At 37.3% G+C, this 17,755-nt stretch overlaps 1 protein-coding gene across 1 annotated transcript in view; it reads right to left on the bottom strand.

Annotated features, from left to right (window-relative positions):
• Positions 1-1,267: 1,267 nt before the first annotated feature.
• LOC146058649 (butyrophilin subfamily 2 member A2-like) overlaps positions 1,268-17,755 on the bottom strand; it is a 58,526-nt gene continuing 42,038 nt past the window's right edge. Inside the window, exons 4-5 of the mRNA XM_083170921.1 lie at positions 9,581-9,864; positions 1,268-2,071 (exon numbers count right to left, since the gene is read on the bottom strand). Of these exons, the coding sequence (XP_083027047.1) occupies positions 1,988-2,071; positions 9,581-9,864 (368 nt within the window). The 3' untranslated portion in view covers positions 1,268-1,987. The remainder of the gene's footprint in view (positions 2,072-9,580; positions 9,865-17,755) is intronic.

Raw genomic sequence — 17,755 nt, 5'->3', positions numbered from 1 at the left:
ACTCCACAGGCCATAGCCCACTGCATTCACATAGGCAGTGATACTCCACAGGCCATAAACCACTGCATTGACATAGGCAGTGTGACTCCACAGGCCGTACCCCACTGCATTCACATAGGCAGTGTGTCTAAAGTGTAATACCACGCCCTTTTTTGTGATGCCATGCCTCCTCCCATGAGGCCAAACCCCCTTTTTTGCGCCGCGGCTTCGCCGCACAAATGTCCGCCCTGCTTATGTATTTGGATTTGGGACCACCCATTACCATAATTCTAGATCCGCCTATGCATATAACTACTATGACTCCGCAGAGATTGGTGATTTTTTAAAGAAAATAATACTATTAAAATGTAGTTGTTTTTGTACATCAATACATGTATTCATCAATATGGATCAAGATGATCAGTCAAGAGAAGAGCAGGAACAGCAAGCAAATACTAGCGCTGCAGCTGCTGCCACCTTCCCTGATGATAAATCTAGTCCTTCAACATCATCTAGTAAAACCGATGTTTAAGGGCATTGATGTGCTAAGTCAGGGTACTCTATCTAATATCAAAAAAACTAAATACAGTGGTAAAGAAAAAAACACTTCAATAAACATAAAGTTTAGTGCAGAAAAACATAAACCATGCCATTCACTTTCGTGCAGTGGTAGGAGACAAAGGAAACGTTCAGTCCTTGGTCTTTATTTATGAGCGGTGGTTCTGCAACAGTCAGTTATGCATCTATTTACTTAAAATAATTAAAGCAGTGGCACAAATTATCATCTCACATCTCTAAGGAGAGTCTGCAGTTGTCCACATTAGCTATGTATGAGTCTGACAATGTCTTCATAGAGAAGCCTCTTTCACCTCCATCCACCATCTGCACATGTGGGGAGCGGTACGACATAAATTGAGGATGCTTGTGTGGAAGCGGAACAGGATGAGGGGGATATGTGTGTGCTACTAATGTTTGACACTGAGGATGTTGCTGATGTTGTTTGTGTAAGTCAGATGCCAGTGACTGCAGTTCTTGACCATGATAAATAGAAAGCCATTGAGATGCCTGGGCATAAGACCAAAAGAGCCACCTCTTGGGTGTGAAATTATTTTTACTGTAATCCTAACATTGTTTGCAGAGGCATCTGCTTATTTTACAAGATTATAAGGTAAATAACACCAGCATCAGCCTGCTCATTCGTGATCAGAGGCAGTCCTTCACAAAAATTGGTTTATGGGAGCCCAACCAAACCAAGCACTTCAGCCACAATACTGGTGGTCTCTGTTGCTGATGTGCTTGGTTTGTTAAACTGTGCATGTCCTATTTCATATCAAACATAAAGGTGGACAAGGACAATTCCACCTTGCAATGTTTCATAGATGTGCTATAAACTGCTAATAACCAGCCCTTTGTCCCCTTTCCATATTTTAAAATAAAAGATAAAAACACAGTTTTTCAGGTTTTATGGTATATTCACTTATTGGGTAAATGCCAATCAAGAATAATAAACACAGATATTCCAAGCATTTTATGTCTATTATATGTGTTATACATATGTATTTATTATATGAAAGCCTTACACTTATCCGAGCATTACTATAAGTAGGCGGAATACAGCACATATCTAGGTATTTATTATAGGTGTGTATTTGTTATATTGTTATATGTGTCTGTAACATGAGTGTTATTTGTTTGAGTATTTATGACATGTATGATAATAATGAAGTACTATACACATACATGGCATATGGTAGGCAAAATAACGGGAGGAACATAAGCAGTGGTTGGGTTATTGTGTATGCTGATGCTTATGATGTCATCATGTCTGTTGGCCAATCAGTGTTCCCCGAGGTGGTCAGCGCATGTCCCCTGCACTCTCTTGCAGTTGTGGAGGTCTCACTATAACTCATGGGTCCTGCGGATGCTCAGGGAATGGAGGTGGCTATATACTACAGTCTGGGCTGGTCCCATCTCCTGACATCTGTGGGGGGATGTACAGGAGGTCTTCTTACTTCTCTGTTCCTTCAGAGTCTGGGCTTACAGGGACATCGAGGACCTTAAAACTCTCCATATTCTCTGAGAACTCCCTTTTCTGCAAGAGACAGAACATACATGGCGAGATGAGGACATTTACCACATGGAACGATGGGGTCCTATAATCACCTGTATAATAATCACTTGTATAATAATCACCTGTATAGTAATCACATGTATAATAATCACCTGTATGGTCTCATCACCTGTATAATAATCACCTGTATAATAATCACCTGTATAATAATCACCTGTATAATAATCACCTGTATAATCACCCGTATAGTAATCACCTGTATAATAATAACCCGTATAATAATCACCCGTATAGTAATCACCTGTATAATAATCACCTGAATAATCACCCGTATAGTAATCACCTGTATAATAATCACCTGTATAATCACCCGTATAGTAATCACCTGTATAATAATCACCCGTATAGTAATCACCTGTATAATAATCACCTGTATAATAATCACCTGTATAGTAATCACCTGTATAATCACCCGTATAGTAATCACCTGTATAATAATCACCCGTATAGTAATCACCTGTATAATAATCACCCGTATAGTAATCACCTGTATAATAATCACCTGTATATTAACCCGTATAGTAATCACCTGTATAATAATCACCCGTATAGTAATCACCTGTATAATAATCACCTGTATAATAATCACCCGTATAGTAATCACCTGTATAATCACCCGTATAGTAATCACCTGTATAATAATCACCTGTATAATAATCACCTGTATTATATAGTCACCTGCATTATAATCACTGGTATAATAATCATCTGTATGGTCTCATCATCTGTATAATAATCACCTGTATAATAATCACATGTATAATAATCACCTGTATAATAATCACATGTATAATAATCACCTGTATAATAATCACCTGTATAATAATCACCCGTATAATAATCACCTGTATAATAATCACCCGTATAATAATCAACTGTATAATAATCACCTGTATAATAATCACCTGTATAATAATCAACTGTATAATAATCAACTGTATAATAATCACCCGTATAGTAATCACATGTATAATAATCACCCGTATAATAATCACCCGTATAATAATCACCTGTATAATAATCACCTGTATAATAATCACCCGTATAGTAATCACCTGTATAATAATCACCTGTATAATAATCACCAGTATAGTAATTACATGTATAATAATCACCTGTATAATAATCACCCGTATAGTAATCACATGTATAATAATCACCTGTATAATCACCCGTATAGTAATCACCTGTATAATAATCACCTGTATAATCACCCGTATAGTAATCACCTGTATAATAATCACCTGTATAATCACCCGTATAGTAATCACCTGTATAATATTCACCCGTATAGTAATCACCTTTATAATAATCACCCGTATAGTAATCACCTGTATAATCACCCGTATAGTAATCACCTGTATAATAATCACCCGTATAGTAATCACCTGTATAATAATCACCCGTATAGTAATCACCTGTATAATAATCACCTGTATAATCACCCGTATAGTAATCACCTGTATAATAATCACCTGTATAATAATCACCCGTATAGTAATCACCTGTATAATAATCACCCGTATAGTAATCACCTGTATAATTACCCGTATAGTAATCACCTGTATAATAATCACCTGTATAATAATCACCTGTATAATAATCACCTGTATTATATAGTCACCAGCATTATAATCACTGGTATAATAATCATCTGTATGGTCTCATCATCTGTATAATAATCACCTGTATAATAATCACCTGTATAATAATCACCTGTATAATAATCACATGTATAATAATCAACTGTATAATAATCACCTGTATAATAATCACATGTATAATAATCACCTGTATAATAATCACCTGTATAATAATCACCGGTATAATAATCACCTGTATAATAATCACCTGTATAATAATCAACTGTATAATCACCTGTATAATAATCACCTGTATAATAATCACCTGTATAATAATCACCTGTATAATAATCACTTGTATAATAATCACCTGTATAATAATCACCCGTATAATATTCACCTGTATAATAATCACCGGTATAATAATTACCTGTATAATAATCACCTGTATAATAATCACCCGTATAATATTCACCTGTATAATAATCACCGGTATAATAATTACCTGTATAATAGTCACCTGTATAATAATCACTGGTATAATAATCACCTGTATAATAATCACCTGTATAATAATCACCAGTATAATAATAACCAGTATAATAATCACCAGTATAACAATCACCTGTATAATAATCACCTGTATAATAATCACCAGTATAACAATCACCAGTATAATAATCACCGGTATAATAATCACCATTATAATAATTACCTGTATAATAATCACCTGTACAATAATCACCGGTATAATAATCACCAGTATAATAATCACCTGTATAATAATCACCAGTATAATAATCACCTGTATAATAATCACCTGTATAATAATCACCTCTATAATAATCACCAGTATAATAATCACCAGTATAATAATCACCTGTATAATAATCACCTGTATAATAATCACCTGTATAATCGCCTGTATGATCTCATCACCGGTATAATAATCACCGGTATAATAATCACCTGTATAATAATCACCTGTATAATAATCACCTGTATAATCACCTGTATGATCTCATCACCTGTATAATAATCACCCGTATAATAATCACCTGTATAATAATCACCTGTATAATAATCACCTGTATAATAATCACCTGTATAACAATCACCTGTATGATCTCATCACCTGTATAATAATCACCGGTATAATAATCACCTGTATAATAATAACCTGTATAATAATCACCTGTATAATAATCACCAGTATAATAATCACCTGTATAATAATCACCTCTATAATAATCACCAGTATAATAATAACCAGTATAATAATCACCAGTATAATAATCACCTGTACAATAATCACCTGTATAATAATCACCTGTATAATATAATCACCTGTATAATATAATCACCTGTATAATAATCACCGGTATAATAATAACCTGTATAATAATCACCTGTATAATAATCACCTGTATAATAATCACCTGTATAATAATAACCTGTATAATAATCACCTGTATAATAATCACCTGTATAATAATCACCTCTATAATAATCACCAGTATAATAATAACCAGTATAATAATCACCTGTATAATAATCACCTGTATAATAATCACCTGTATAATAATCACCTGTATAATAATCACCTGTATAATAATAACCTGTATAATATAGTCACCTGTATAATAATCACCTGTAGAATAATCACCGGTATAATAATCACCTGTATAATAATCACCTGTATAATAATAACCTGTATAATAATCACCTGTATAATAATCACCAGTATAATAATCACCTGTATAATAATCACCTCTATAATAATCACCAGTATAATAATAACCAGTATAATAATCACCAGTATAATAATCACCTGTACAATAATCACCTGTATAATAATCACCTGTATAATAATCACCTGTATAATATAATCACCTGTATAATATAATCACCTGTATAATAATCACCGGTATAATAATAACCTGTATAATAATCACCTGTATAATAATCACCTGTATAATAATCACCTGTATAATAATAACCTGTATAATAATCACCTGTATAATAATCACCTGTATAATAATCACCTCTATAATAATCACCAGTATAATAATAACCAGTATAATAATCACCTGTATAATAATCACCTGTATAATAATCACCGGTATAATAATCACCTGTATAATAATCACCAGTATAATAATCACCTGTATAATAATCACCTGTATAATAATAACCTGTATAATATAGTCACCTGTATAATAATCACCTGTAGAATAATCACCGGTATAATAATCACCTGTATAATAATCACCTGTATAATAATCACCTGTATAATAATCACCTGTATAATAATCACCAGTATAATAATAACCTGTATAATAATCACCTGTATAATAATCACCTGTATAATAATCACCTGTATAATATAGTCACCTGTATAATAATCACCTGTATAATAATAACTATTATAATATAGTCACCTGTATAATCACATGTATGATCTCATCACCTGTATAATAATCACCTGTATAATAATCACCTGTATAATATAGTCACCTGTATAATAACCACCTGTATAATAACCACCTGTATAATCACCTACCTGTGTAATGATCACCTGTATGGTCTCATCACCTGTATAATAATCACCGGTATAATAATCACCTCTATAATAATCACCTGTATAATAATCACCTGTATAATAATCACCTGTATAATAATCACCAGTATAATAATCACTGGTATGATCTCATCACCTGTATAATAATAACCTGTATAATATAGTCACCTGTATAACAATAACCTGTATAATAGTCACCTGTATAATAATCACCTGTATAATAATCACCTGTATAATAATCACCGGTATAATAATCACCTGTATAATAATCACCTCTATAATAATCACCTGTATAATAGTCACCTGTATAATAATCACCTGTATAATAATCACCGGTATAATAATCACCTGTATAATAATCACCTGTATAATAATAACCGGTATAATAATCACCTGTATAATAATCACCTCTATAATAATCACCTGTATAATAGTCACCTGTATAATAATCACCGGTATAATAATCACCTGTATAATAATCACCGGTATAATAATCACCTGTATAATAATCACCTTTATAATAATCACCGGTATAATAGTCACCGGTATAATAATCACCTGTATAATATTCACCTCTATAATAATCACCTGTATAATAATCACCTGTATAATAATAACCTGTATAATAATCACCTGTATAATAATCACCTGTATAATAATCACCTGTATAATATAGTCACCTGTATAATAATCACCTGTATAATAATAACTATTATAATATAGTCACCTGTATAATCACATGTATGATCTCATCACCTGTATAATAATCACCTGTATAATAATCACCTGTATAATATAGTCACCTGTATAATAACCACCTGTATAATAACCACCTGTATAATCACCTACCTGTGTAATGATCACCTGTATGGTCTCATCACCTGTATAATAATCACCGGTATAATAATCACCTCTATAATAATCACCTGTATAATAATCACCTGTATAATAATCACCTGTATAATAATCACCAGTATAATAATCACTGGTATGATCTCATCACCTGTATAATAATAACCTGTATAATATAGTCACCTGTATAACAATAACCTGTATAATAGTCACCTGTATAATAATCACCTGTATAATAATCACCTGTATAATAATCACCGGTATAATAATCACCTGTATAATAATCACCTCTATAATAATCACCTGTATAATAGTCACCTGTATAATAATCACCTGTATAATAATCACCGGTATAATAATCACCTGTATAATAATCACCTGTATAATAATAACCGGTATAATAATCACCTGTATAATAATCACCTCTATAATAATCACCTGTATAATAGTCACCTGTATAATAATCACCGGTATAATAATCACCTGTATAATAATCACCGGTATAATAATCACCTGTATAATAATCACCTTTATAATAATCACCGGTATAATAGTCACCGGTATAATAATCACCTGTATAATATTCACCTCTATAATAATCACCTGTATAATAATCACCTGTATAATAATCACCTGTATAATAATCACCTGTATAATAATCACCTGTATAATAGTCACCTGTATAATAATCACCTGTATAATAATAACCTGTATAATAATCACCTGTATAATAATCACCTGTATAATAATCACCTGTATAATAATCACTTGTATAATAATCACCCGTATAATAATCACCCGTATAATATTCACCTGTATAATAATCACCTGTATAATAATCACCTGTATAATAGTCACCTGTATAATAATCACCTGTATAATAATCACCCGTATAATATTCACCTGTATAATAATCACCGGTATAATAATTACCTGTATAATAATAACCTGTATAATAATCACCTGTATAATAATCACCTGTATAATAATCACCTGTATAATAATCACCTGTATAATAATCACCTGTATAATTATCACCTGTACAATAATCACCTGTATAATAATCACCTGTATAGTAATCACCTGTATAATAATCACCTGTATAATAATCACCTGTATAATAATCACCTGTATAATAATAACCTGTATAATAATCACCTGTATAATAGTCACCTGTATAATAATCACCTGTATAATAATCACCTGTATAATAATCACCTGTAGCAGTTTCATCACCTATAATCATATGTGTAAATGTTTTGTATGTTGAGATGATGTGTACTGGGGGATTTGGGGGAAAGACCCGTGACAAAGACTGTGGGGGCTATTGTCTCTTTGATGGGGGCACAAATTTATACTTTTCAGAGGGGTTCTGTAAACTCTGGCACTGACCTTGGCTCCAAGTCGTGTAGGTGGATGGGGAAATGAGTTCCACCACCTCTCCAGGAACATGCTAAGCCCTACTATGTCCATATACGTGAGCAGTGCCCACCCCACCCCCCCCCAGACACCATGCACACGCCTCTCCAGGAACACGTTAAGCCCTACTATGTCCAGATGCGTGAGCAGTGCCCATCCCCCCCCCCCCAGACACCATGCACATGCCTCTCCAGGAACATGCTAAGCCCTACTATGTCCATATACGTGAGCAGTGCCCATCCCCCCAAAGACCATGCACACGCCTCTCCAGGACCACGCTAAGCCCTACTATGTCCGTATACGTGAGCAGTGCCCATCCCCCCAGACACCATGCACACGCCTCTCCAGGAACATGCTAAGCCCTACTATGTCCATATACGTGAGCTGTGCCCATCCCACCAGACACCATGCACACGCCTCTCTAGGACCACGCTAAGCCCTACTATGTCCAGATGCGTGAGCAGTGCCCATCCCCCCCAGACACCATGCACACACCTCTCCAGGAACACGCTAAGCCCTACTATGTCCATATACGTGAGCAGTGCCCATCCCCCCAAAGACCATGCACACGCCTCTCCAGGAACACGCTAAGTCCCACACTGTCCATATATGTGAGCAGTGCCCATCCCCCCAGACATCATGCACACACCTCTCCAGGAACACGCTAAGTCCCACTATGTCCATATATGTGAGCAATGCCCATCCCCCCAGACACCATGCACACGCCTCTCCAGGAACACGTTAAGCCCTACTATGTCCATATACTTGAGCAGTGCCCATCCCCCCCAGACACCATGCACACGCCTCTCCAGGAACACGTTAAGCCCTACTATGTCCATATACATGAGCATCCCCCCAGACACCATGCACACGCCTCTCCAGGACCACGGTAAGTCCCACTATGTCCATATGCGTGAGCAGTGCCCATCCCCCCAGACACCATGCACACGCCTCTCCAGGAACACGCTAAGTCCCACTATGTCCATATACGTGAGCAGTGCCCATCCCACATCATGCACACATCGCACTATCTACCATACTTAGTTTCCTGTGCACGGTCCGGGCTCTCCGAGCCTTCTTGGCGTCCCTGATGAGGCAGCGATAGATCTCGTGGCTCTTGACCCCGCTTAGAGTTGACAGAACCCTGTGACGCCCATCCTCCATCTGCTCCAGGACCAGCATGGTGGAGTTCTCAGATATGTCCTCCTCGCGGCGATTCAGCCACTTCACAAAGGGAACCTTGTACCAGCCGGCAGAGACGCAGCGTGCCACCGTGATATTGTCCACCGTATCGATCTGCACCGGGGGCTCTTCTTCTTCTGCAGGGATAAAAACAGGGGGGTCAACGTCAACTGCTGCACGTGGCGGGTGACATATGACTGCGATCTGTGTAGCTGAGAGCTCCGCATGGTAATACCATGGACGGTAACACGTAGGGCTCTGGCTGGTAAGATTCCGGCGTCGGGATTCTGAACGCCGGGATCCCGACCGCCGGGATTCAATACTGAATCCCTATGGACATAGAGGAACTGGTATAACATCTATATGTCTCCCTCCCTCCTTCCCCTCCGGAACACGTCTCACCTGCACAATACTGTACTTCTATTAGCTGTATAGTGGTGCACCGGCACATTGTGCAGTGAGAGGGAGGAGGCTGCTGCTCTGTGGACCCTCCACAGCCCAGCACACATCAGCTCCCCCCCCAGGATCCGCCACAGGTATCAATAGTGGTCATGGCTGCAGCTCCAACCACACATTGTGGGTGAGGCATATAAACATCCATGTGATGTTGTATGTATTATGTGTTCTGGCTTCCTTACCCATGGATCAGCAGCCGCCTCTGTGTGTAATGGCCTGCTGGCTGCCTCAGCAACTTCTATAAGTCTGCCCCCTGACTCCATTGGCACAGGAGTCAGGGAGGGAGGGATCTTATAGAGGATGATAGGCAAGTACCGTTACTATCCACTACAGGTTACTCTACACCAGGGGTTCTCAAACTCAGTCCTCACGACCCCACACAAATTTCCCCAGCACTGTACAAGGATTTAGTATTGAATCCCGGCGGTCGGGATCCCGGCGTTCAAAATCCCGATGCCGGAATCCCGACAGCCGAAATGCCGACAAGGGGGGGACGTGGATCGCCCCCCCTTGCGGGCTCGCTACGCTCGGCACGCTAATTTATTCTCCCTCCAGGGGTGTCGTGGACACCCACGGAGGGAGAATGTGTCGGCATTTCGGCGGTCGGGATTCTGAACGCCGGGATCCCGACCGCCGGGATTGTAACTGCATCCCGTCCATAGGCCCAGTGATGACAATACACAGCACAATACCTGTATAGGAGCATCGCGGCTGAGCCGGGCATTATCCATTTATCGTGTCAATTTATTATGTGGGTTTTTGTTGTACAGTATATACTGTATGTTCCTGGAGCATTTGTTCTATGTTCCAGAATATCTATCACTATACAGTATGTGCCACAAAGATAGTCCCTGTTTTGTACATCTGTCACTATAATGTTCTCTGTATTGTACATCTGTCACTATAATGTTCTCTGTATTGTACATCTGTCACTATAATGTTCTCTGTATTGTACATCTGTCACTATAATGTTCTCTGTATTGTATATCTGTCACTACAATGTTCTCTGTATTGTACATCTGTCACTATAATGTTCTCTGTATTGTACATCTGTCACTACAATGTTCTCTGTATTGTACATCTGTCACTATAATGTTCTCTGTATTGTACATCTGTCACTATAATGTTCTCTGTATTGTACATCTGTCACTATAATGTTCTCTGTATTGTACATCTGTCACTATAATGTTCTCTGTATGGTACATCTGTCACTACAATGTTCTCTGTATTGTACATCTGTCACTATAATGTTCTCTGTATTGTACATCTCTCACTATAATGCGCTCCGGATTGTACAGTATATCTGTCACTATAATGTTCTCTATATTGTACATCTGTCACTATAATGTTCTCTGTATTGTACATCTGTCACTATAATGTTCTCTGTATTGTACATCTGTCACTATAATGTTCTCTGTATGGTACATCTGTCACTACAATGTTCTCTGTATTGTATATCTCTCACTATAATGTTCTCTGTATTGTACATCTGTCAGTATAATGTTCTCTATATTGTACATCTGTTACTATAATGTTCTCTGTATTGTACATCTCTCACTATAATGTTCTCTGTATTGTAAATCTGTCACTATAATGTTCTCTGTATTGTACATCTCTCACTATAATGTTCTCTGTATTGTACATCTGTCACTATAATGTTTTCTGTATTGTACATCTCTCACTATAATGTTCTCTGTATTGTACATCTGTCACTATAATGTTCTCTGTATTGTACATCTCTCACTATAATGTTCTCTGTAATGTACATCTGTCACTATAATGTTCTCTGTATTGTACATCTGTCACTATAATGTTCTCTGTATTGTACATCTGTCACTATAATGTTCTCTGTATTGTACATCTGTCACTATAATGTTCTCTGTATTGTACATCTGTCACTATAATGTTCTCTGTATTGTACATCTGTCACTATAATGTTCTCTGTATTGTACATCTGTCACTATAATGTTCTCTGTATTGTACATCTGTCACTATAATGTTCTCTGTATTGTACATCTGTCACTATAATGTTCTCTGTATTGTACATCTGTCACTATAATGTTTTCTGTATTGTACATCTGTCACTATAATGTTCTCTGTATTGTATATCTGTCAGTATAATGTTCTCTGTATTGTACATCTGTCAGTATAATGTTCTCTGCATAGGCGAATCTAGGGGGTGGTCCGGGGGTGCACAGGACCACCCATTAGCCCATTTTGTAGCTGAGGGATGGGGCTTTCCAACGAGCCCAGCCCCGTGTCTCTAGCCCCCTAGGAACCAGAGATACGGCCAGGCAAAGCTGGAACATTTTCCCTATAGGATAACATGGGACCCGCTAATTCCGACCCCCACCCAGTTCAACGGCTGCCAGTTCCCCCTTCTGCATCCCTGAAGCTCGAGGTTGATCTCAGTCGAACCCAAATCGCTGGGCCTTCAATCTGATACCAGGCTGGATCCATATGGGTTAATTGGTTCCAGGGATATTGAGGTCAAACGTTTTTTTTTTTTTTTTTCTTAAATGTAATTTCATGACTGTTTATGTTCTTTGAGGGCAGATTTCTCTGGAACCAAACAGCCCAGTTTCACAGGACCAAAATCATTCAAAGCCAACTCCAAAGTTCTTCTATATGATACTGGACTTATGTAAATGGGTCAGTTGGTTCCGAAGATATAGCTGGTTGGTTAAAGGGGGGTAGGGAGAGGGGAGTGGTTGTCTCTCCCCCTCACACCAGAAAATGCAGGGACTAGGCTGGTGTATAAGGGGTCAGCCTGGGAATGTCCCTGCATGATCCTGGGACCATATTCCCGGGTAAATCCCTGCATCTTCTGTTGTGAAAGGGGTATTATTTCAAACAGTCGTGACCTGCAGTGCTCTGAATACAGCCGGGCAGCCCCCTGCTATCTGCCCAGCTGTCAATGACTGTCACCCCTGCAGCTTCCGCTCCAATTCTTCTCCCCGCTTTCACCTCAGCCCGCACCCCCCCTTTAATCATGTGGTGCCGGCGCTCACAATATTTCAAATGTCCACTCGGCTAGAGGGGGCACCAGGAGGGGAGTGGGAGCGTGCTCTGCGCTGCGCTGTGCTCCTCTCCCCATAGATGCAGCTGCACCGCTCTCCATCTCTCCCTGCAGCAGCAGCGAAGGCTCATATAAAAATTTACAGTAAGTGGCACTTTTGGGGGCATTGCTTAAGGGATGCTACAAGTGGCGGTATGTGGGGGCATTACACATAATGTGTGGCTTAATGTGTAAGGGGCATTACGGTGTGCAGCATCATGTGTAAGCGGCATTATGTGTGCAGCGTCATGTGTAAGGGACATTATGTGTGCAGCATCATGTGTAATGGGTACTATGGTGCGTGGCATCATGTATAATGGGTACTATGGTGTGCGGCATCATGTGTAATGGGTACTGTGGTGTGTGGCATCATGTGTAATGGGTACTATGGTGTGCGGCATCATGTGTAATGGGTACTTTGGTGCCATCAAGCAAGAACCCCCTAGCAATGAGCACGTAGGTAAGCAGCACTTATGTGGCAAATATGTAATTGGCATTACGGTTTGTTATATAGTATGTAATGGGCATCATGATGTGTGGCACAATGTGTAATGGTCATTATCATTGTGTGGCCTTATGTGTTATTGGCATTACGGCGTGTGGCTTTATGTGTAATGGGTATTACGGAGTTTGCTAAAATGTGTAATGGGCATTACTGTGTATGGTCTAACGTGTAATACCACACCCCTTTTTGTGATGCCACGCCTCCTTCCCATGAGACCCCGCCCCCTTTTTGCCGCGCGGCTTCGCCGCGCAAAGATCCCCCTGCTGTTGTGTCTGGATCTAGGACCACCCATTACCATAGTTCTAGATTCGCCTATGGTTCTCTGTATTGTACATCTGTCACTATAATGTTCTCTGTATTGTACATTTCTCACTATAATGTTCTCTGTATTGTACATCTGTCACTATAATGTTCTCTGTATTGTAAATCTGTCACTATAATGTTCTCTGTATTGTACATCTGTCAGTATAATGTTCTCTGTATTGTACATCTGTCACTATAATGTTCTCTGTATTGTACATCTGTTACTATAATGTTCTCTGTATTGTACATCTCTCACTACAATGTTCTCTGTATTGTACATCTCTCACTATAATGTTCTCTGTATTGTACATCTCTCACTATAATGTTCTCTGTATTGTACATCTGTCACTATAATGTTCTCTGTATTGTACATCTGTCACTATAATGTTCTCTGTATTGTACATCTGTCACTATAATGTTATCTGTATTGTACATCTGTCACTATAATGTTCTCTGTATTGTACATATGTCACTATAATTTTCTCTGTATTGTACATCTGTCACTATAATGTTCTCTGTATGGTACATCTGTCACTATAATGTTCTCTGTATGGTACATCTGTCACTATAATGTTCTCTGTATGGTACATCTGTCACTATAATGTTCTCTGTATTGTACATTTCTCACTATAATGTTCTCTGTATTGTACATCTGTCACTATAATGTTCTCTGTATTGTAAATCTGTCACTATAATGTTCTCTGTATTGTACATCTGTCAGTATAATGTTCTCTGTATTGTACATCTGTCACTATAATGTTCTCTGTATTGTACATCTGTTACTATAATGTTCTCTGTATTGTACATCTCTCACTACAATGTTCTCTGTATTGTACATCTCTCACTATAATGTTCTCTGTATTGTACATCTCTCACTATAATGTTCTCTGTATTGTACATCTGTCACTATAATGTTCTCTGTATTGTACATCTGTCACTATAATGTTCTCTGTATTGTACATCTGTCACTATAATGTTATCTGTATTGTACATCTGTCACTATAATGTTCTCTGTATTGTACATATGTCACTATAATTTTCTCTGTATTGTACATCTGTCACTATAATGTTCTCTGTATGGTACATCTGTCACTATAATGTTCTCTGTATGGTACATCTGTCACTATAATGTTCTCTGTATGGTACATCTGTCACTATAATGTTCTCTGTATGGTACATCTGTCACTATAATGTTCTCTGTATGGTACATCTGTCACTATAATGTTCTCTGTATTGTACATCTGTCACTATAATGTTCTCTGTATTGTACATCTGTCACTATAATGTTCTCTGTATTGTACATCTGTCACTATAATGTTCTCTGTATTGTACATCTGTCACTATAATGTTCTCTGTATTGTACATCTGTCACTATAATGTTCTCTGTATGGTACATCTGTCACTATAATGTTCTCTGTATGGTACATCTGTCACTATAATGTTCTCTGTATGGTACATCTGTCACTATAATGTTCTCTGTATGGTACATCTGTCACTATAATGTTCTCTGTATTGTACATCTGTCACTATAATGTTCTCTGTATTGTACATATGTCACTATAATGTTCTCTGTATTGTACATCTGTCACTATAATGTTCTCTGTATTGTACATCTGTCACTATAATGTTCTCTGTATTGTACATCTGTCACTATAATGTTCTCTGTATTGTACATCTGTCACTATAATGTTCTCTGTATTGTACATCTGTCACTATAATGTTCTCTGTATTGTACATCTGTCACTATAATGTTCTCTGTATTGTACATCTGTCACTATAATGTTCTCTATATTGTACATCTGTCACTATAATGTTCTCTGTATTGTACATCTCTCACTATAATGCGCTCCGGATTGTACAGTACATCTGTCACTATAATGTTCTCTGTATTGTACATCTCTCACTATAATGCGCTCCGGATTGTACAGTACATCTGTCACTATAATGTTCTCTGTATTGTACATCTGTCACTATAATATTCTCTGTATTGTACATCTCTCACTATAATGCGCTCCGGATTGTACAGTACATCTGTCACTATAATGTTCTCTGTATTGTACATCTGTCACTATAATCTTCTCTGTATTGTACATCTGTCAGTATAATGATCTCTGTATTGTACATCTCTCACTTTAATGCGCTCCGGATTGTACATCTGTCAGTATAATGTTCTCTGTATTGTACATCTGTCACTATAATGTTCTCTGTATTGTACATCTGTCACATTTTCATGTTCTCTGTATTGTACATCTGTCACTATAATGTTCTCTGTATTGTACATCTGTCAGTATAATGTTCTCTGTATTGTACATCTCTCACTATAATGCGCTCCGGATTGTACAGTACATCTGTCACTATAATGTTCTCTGTATTGTACATCTGTCACTATAATGTTCTCTGTATTGTACATCTGTCACTATAATGTTCTCTGTATTGTACATCTGTCAGTATAATGTTCTCTGTATTGTACATCTGTCACTATAATGCGCTCCGGATTGTACAGTACATCTGTCACTATAATGTTCTCTGTATTGTACATCTGTCACTATAATGTTCTCTGTATTGTACATCTGTCACTATAATGTTCTCTGTATTGTACATCTGGCACTATAATGTTCTCTGTATGGTACATCTGTCACTATAATGTTCTCTGTATGGTACATCTGTCACTATAATGTTCTCTATATTGTAGATCTGTCACTATAATGTTCTCTGTATTGTACATCTGTCAGTATAATGTTCTCTGTATTGTACATCTGTCACTATAATGTTCTCTGTATTGTACATCTGTCACTATAATGTTCTCTGTATTGTACATCTGTCACTATAATGTTCTCTGTATTGTACATCTGTCACTATAATGTTCTCTGTATTGTACATCTGTCACTATAATCTTCTCTGTATTGTACATCTGTCAGTATAATGATCTCTGTATTGTACATCTCTCACTTTAATGCGCTCCGGATTGTACATCTGTCAGTATAATGTTCTCTGTATTGTACATCTGTCACTATAATGTTCTCTGTATTGTACATCTGTCACATTTTCATGTTCTCTGTATTGTACATCTGTCACTATAATGTTCTCTGTATTGTACATCTGTCAGTATAATGTTCTCTGTATTGTACATCTCTCACTATAATGCGCTCCGGATTGTACAGTACATCTGTCACTATAATGTTCTCTGTATTGTACATCTGTCACTATAATGTTCTCTGTATTGTACATCTGTCACTATAATGTTCTCTGTATTGTACATCTGTCAGTATAATGTTCTCTGTATTGTACATCTGTCACTATAATGCGCTCCGGATTGTACAGTACATCTGTCACTATAATGTTCTCTGTATTGTACATCTGTCACTATAATGTTCTCTGTATTGTACATCTGTCACTATAATGTTCTCTGTATTGTACATCTGGCACTATAATGTTCTCTGTATGGTACATCTGTCACTATAATGTTCTCTGTATGGTACATCTGTCACTATAATGTTCTCTATATTGTAGATCTGTCACTATAATGTTCTCTGTATTGTACATCTGTCAGTATAATGTTCTCTGTATTGTACATCTGTCACTATAATGTTCTCTGTATTGTACATCTGTCACTATAATGTTCTCTGTATTGTACATCTGTCACTATAATGTTCTCTGTATTGTACATCTGTCACTATAATGTTCTCTATATTGTACATCTGTCACT

This window comes from Crinia signifera, chromosome 2, assembly GCF_055691185.1.
Source record: "Crinia signifera chromosome 2, ASM5569118v1, whole genome shotgun sequence".
NCBI classification, from domain to species: domain Eukaryota; kingdom Metazoa; phylum Chordata; class Amphibia; order Anura; family Myobatrachidae; genus Crinia; species Crinia signifera.
Note: the sequence above shows the minus strand (reverse complement) of the source record. Positions and strands in the feature narration are given on the sequence as shown.